The sequence below is a fragment of the Mastomys coucha genome, chromosome X, assembly GCF_008632895.1.
Source record: "Mastomys coucha isolate ucsf_1 chromosome X, UCSF_Mcou_1, whole genome shotgun sequence".
NCBI lineage: Eukaryota > Metazoa > Chordata > Mammalia > Rodentia > Muridae > Mastomys > Mastomys coucha.
In genome coordinates this window covers 79548162-79553530 of record NC_045030.1, presented here as the reverse complement: position 1 = coordinate 79553530, position 5369 = coordinate 79548162, and the positions used below count along the sequence as shown (strand labels likewise).

The 5369-nt window shown below is 38.2% G+C and overlaps 1 protein-coding gene across 1 annotated transcript in view; it reads left to right on the top strand.

Moving 5' to 3' along the window:
* Nucleotides 1-517: 517 nt before the first annotated feature.
* LOC116093341 (probasin-like) overlaps nt 518-5369 on the top strand; it is an 8588-nt gene continuing 3736 nt past the window's right edge. Inside the window, exons 1-3 of the mRNA XM_031374677.1 lie at nt 518-638; nt 2534-2673; nt 3788-3855. Coding sequence (XP_031230537.1) covers nt 555-638; nt 2534-2673; nt 3788-3855 — 292 coding nt within the window. The 5' untranslated portion in view covers nt 518-554. The remainder of the gene's footprint in view (nt 639-2533; nt 2674-3787; nt 3856-5369) is intronic.

The following is a 5369-nucleotide window of genomic DNA, read 5'->3' as shown; positions in this document are numbered from 1 at the left end:
TACTGCCCTGTCTTTGGTCATCTAAACAACGTGGTTTGTACCAATATGAGAGCAGTGTTCACAAGTTCATTTAGCCTCCCCAGTATTGCTGATGAATACATGGTTTAGGTTCAAGGGTCTTGAAAACTTGGTTGAAAATGGCCAGACTTGATATTCTTCCACCAACATCTATCTGATTGGAGGAATGAATGATAGACATCAGGTTTAAACATCTACCATTCCAGTTAAGATATATGATAGCATCTTGTTCTTAAGTCTTCCGTTTTCTTAATAGGGACATAAAGCCAATGAATAAAATTATGCCTGAAACATGTGACAGGCATTGGGCATTGGAACTGACAATGAAAGTCAATTTTCCACCCCTAGTAAAGTTCTCCAGGAACTTATTTGTATACTGAATGACACAATGTCAAATTCAGTGCACAACTGCCAACTGGGATGAAGGACACTGCTCATGACAACCATCCTGAAAAGCAGCTATAAAAAGCAGGGAGCTATTCTGTACCTTGTCAGTGAGGTTCAGATACCAACAGAGCAGACACAATCGCTTACACATGATGAGGGCCATCATCCTCCTGCTCACACTGCATGTGCTAGGCGTCTCCAGTGTGATGATGAATAAGAGTCTCAAAAAACAGGTAGCAGGCCTGTGTGGAAGGGGGCTGTCTGTGGTGGGCATGCTGGGTATAGACAGAAACAGACAGGGAAACATTGAGAGGCTTTGGAGGTGGCTTTGTGCAAGTGGGGGGGGGGCAGCAAGAGACAAAGAGGCAAAGGCAGAAAGACCTTAAAGGGGGGAAAGAATGTTCTGGAAGTTGGTATTTGCTATGTCTGGTAATGGAGAGTGACAAATGTGTTGGGGACAGTAGTTGAGTCTCATAAATGCTTTTCTGAGAGAAAAAAATAACAGAAGGACAGATACCAAGAGATAGACAGAAATGAGAGAGTTCTTGGAGAATTTTACTAGGGATGGACAACTACCCTCTGGAAGTTGCAATTCTCTACATCTGGGATGGAGAAAAAGAGAGAAAGAGAGAATAGTCTAAAGGGTGGTTTTCTGAGATAGAGTCAAAAAGAGAGGCCAAGAATCAAAGACAGATACACACAAAGAGAATAATGTTTATGAAAATAGGTTTTCTGTGTGTCTTTGTATGACAGAAAGGGTGGTTTTCTGAGATAGAGTCAAAAAGAGAGGCCAAGAGACAAAGACAGAGATACACACAGAGGGAATAATGTTTCTGATAATAGGTTTTCTGTGTGTCTTTGTGTGACAGAGAGAGATGGGAGTGGGGAAGAATATTCTGGAAATATTCTCTACACCTCAGAGTAGAGCGTGGCAGGAAGAGAGAATAGTCTAAAGGGTGGTTTTCTGAGAGATAGAGACTGAGACTGAGAGACCAGAGACAGACACACACAGAGACCTGAAGAGAGACATAGAGAGAACATCCATCAGTCTGGCACCAACGGTATGTCTGGCTTTCCCAGCAAATCCAAACACCTACATAACTTGCTATGTTTCCACTCATGTCCCTCACCCTGTGAAGAAATTGAAGCCATGATGATGCATACAATGAAATAATTTAAAGGGGTGGATTATACTGATGTTACTCTTGCAGTGACCATTGTCTACTTTGGCCTGTTATCCAAAACATTAAAAGTAAGGACTCAAAAAGATCTTCAGAAAAAGCAAGGTGACTTCATTCAAGGCAAAGCTAGAGTGCAGATTACAGACAGACACACTACCAAAAGTGGACAACTGCCCACTTGACTGACTGGACTCCATGTCCCCAAGCTATTATGTATGTCTCTACCAGGGGTCCCAAGGAGACCGATGAGCTGGTTACTAAGAGGCCAGGTTTATTTTGATTGACTAATTAAAAGATTTATTTCTCTAACTGTGTATGTCCCTTCTTGTAATATATCTGATTTTAATCATACATATGCCAAGTTACACAAAGCCATCATGCAGCCAGTAAGTAGGTTAAGAACATGTTTTTGTCCTACTATGCATACACCCCAAACCAGTTCAGGCCAGATCGGTGCTTCTATTTTCCATACCAGGATACATTGAGAATATAGTTGAATGGAAACTGTCTGAACTTGACCATTGTTAGGGATGTGGGATTCCTACACCATTCTTCAGAGACAGATGTATGACTAGCTGGATGCAGGGTTGGGGAGTTTGAGAGGTTCATTTGTGTACTTTACAGCCTTGTTCACAGATGAATGTGTGAGTATTCTGATGCAGGTTGGGAGGAGGAAGAAGGGGTTGCTATGTAGGGAACTCTACACTGTTGTTTAGAGAGGGATATATAAATAGCCTGATGCAGTTGGCTTGGGGAGGGGTCTGAAATCATTATTTTTTTTCATTGCACAGAGAGTATGTATGAACATAAAAGAAGCTAAGCTGCCTAATGCCTTATTACATAATCAGGTTGTGAATTACCTCATCCAAGTGAATTTGTGATCCCAGGTTATTAAACTATCCCCTACTTTTATCTGCCTTGTTTCCATAGCTGATTTTTTTTTCCAGATTGATGGGAATTGGCGAACAATTTACTTAGCTGCTAGTAACATGGAGAAAATAAAGGAAGGATCACCATTGAGGACCTACTTCCGTCAAATTTTGTGTGACAGCAGATGCAACAGAATCAACCTCTATTTTTTTATTAAGTAAGATATATATAGACAGAACAATCCATGGGATGGTCTGTGGGTAGAGAAATGAAATGTTTTCAGTCAACACTCATGTCAGTGAACACATACAGCACTAAGTGAGGATTCTTATATCACTTTGCTCTATATGGTCCTGAAAATGACATATGATACCTTCACATAGAATGAGTTTATTTATTGTATAGGAAACCAAAGTAAAATAATAACTACCAAGAGATGGGTAGTGATTACATATAGGTGATAGATATATAGATAATAGATATAAAGGTAGATAGATGATACATATACAAAAATGTAGGTAATTAAATAATAGATAATTAGCAAGACAGATGATAGATATATACATAGATATGTAGGTAGACAGATAACAGATTATAGATAGATAGATAGATACATAGATAGATAGATAGATAGATGGAAAAAACAGAAGATATGTAAATAGATACATAATAGATGGATACATGCATGCATATAAAAACATACATACATATATACATTGGTAGATATAGATGGATAATAAATATATAAATAGACAGATGATAGATACATCATAGATACATCTGTCTATCTCTAGTGACCAGAAAACACCAGGAAAGAAACAGACTTAGGTATAAGTGGAAAACATATATTCAAAATCAGCTCCTTGTTGAAGTCAAACATCAAAAGAAAATTTACTAAAATAACATAATTTATAATTGCTTAATATTCACTCCTCAAAAGCCTAGGTCGGGGAGGAGATATATCAGAATAAATTTGGGAACAGTTTTGGTGATTTTAAACTATCTTGATCTGAGTGATATTATCCATTGAGGCTATATGTCTGTCTGGGAAGAAGGAAGTTTTTGTTAATTATGTGCTGATATCTGAACCTTTCCATAAATTGATTATAAATTCTGCCCTAACACAGATACCTGCAAATACCTAACAGGGTGATTGATGACATTTAAGGATGTTATTAATTATATTTAAGGAAAATGTCCTACAACAACATATGCTTATGACTGATCTACAGAGAAAAATGTGGTTTGCAACATACTGTCCTGTCATTTATGTGGAATCAGGACCCTGGAGTAATACACAATATGACAACATGCATGCATTTGTTTTTCAGGTTAGGGGCTAAGTGCCAACAGTATAAAATCATAGGAAGGAAACAACGAGAAGTTTACTATGCAGAGTGTGAGTAAACAATGCGGGGGTGAATGCATGACCTTAATTGTTTTTTTTTTTTTCAAAACTCACAGTCTTAGTTGAATTTTGCATATCTGAACCTCTACATTCTAATGTAATTTTCTCTACAAGTTACAGATGCAATCTTGAAGAAAGTCTCTTCATTTTCTTCCTAGTCATTTTGGAACTAATAAGAGATGTGATTTGTTTGTTTTATTTTTAATTACTTATAAAACCTTTTTATTTATATGGTGTGTGTCTGTACCAAGTACACTTCCCTTGTTTAGCTTTAAGAGTAAATCAAATCACAGACAAGAGTCTGAGAATGGTTAAAGGAATTAAAAGGTGATTTGAGCACTTCAAAAAAATGGAGGAGCTAGAGAAAGGACCCAATGAGCTGAAGGAGCTTGCAGCCCCATAGGATGAACAACATTATCAACCAACCAGACACCCCAGAGCTCCCAGAGACTAAACCACTAACCAAAGAGTAAACAGTGGAGGGACCCATGGCTCCAGCTGCATATGTAAGCAGAGGATAGCCTTGTTAGACATCAATGGGAGGAGAGGCCCTTGGTCCTGAGAAGTCTCGATGCCCCAATGTAGGGCAATAGCAGGGCAGGGAAGCAGGAGTGGGTAGGTTGGTGAGCAGGAGGTGGGGGATGGGATAGGGGGTTTTAGGAGGGGAAACCAGGAAAGGGGATAACATTTGAAATGTAAATAAGGAAAATATCTAATAAAAAATAAATTGATGCAAAATAGGAGCTAGGATTTATCAACTATTAGAATGACTCCCAGTAATTCTGAAACATGAATCATGTATATGGAATAATGAATGACCTAAATTTTATAATTTTATTGGAGAGAAAAATTATTTACAATATACAAATTTAAACATCATGAATAGCCTTATCTCTTTAGTTCTGACAGGCAAGGCATATGACCTAAAACACACTGATATCCATTTATAAATAATTGAGGTATCAGTTTAATTTGTACTGAAGCAAGTGGTAAAGATACTTTCATTATTTTCTATTTTACCATAAAGAGTCTATTTAACCCAATACATTAAACTGACAGACTAAACATGTCATGGATTCTAACTTGGTTTATAGGTGAGTTTACTGTACTTAAATACAGGAGCAGAATCAACTCACAAGCATATATCCTTCCAAAGAGCCTTATACCCCACCTTTTGTGTTATGTAATTTAGTTCGAGGCCAGCCTGGTCTACACAGCAAGTTTCAGGCCAGCCAAGGATACATAGCGAGACCTGTCTCAGACTGAAAAGGAGTTACCACTGACATGAAAAGGAACAGTCATCATATCAATGGGGATGGTCTTGGGTCAGCCCCTTCCCCTCTTTTAGAAGTCTTGCTAGTGAACCAGTGAGTATACTGGAGTCACTTACAAGAGCATATGTAAATGTGGCTGCATTCCTGAAGAGCCCAACCCAGCTTTGATGACATGTCTGAAAGGTTTATCCTTGGAGCTTTAGCAAGGCTTACAGAAATCTAAGCTAGTCA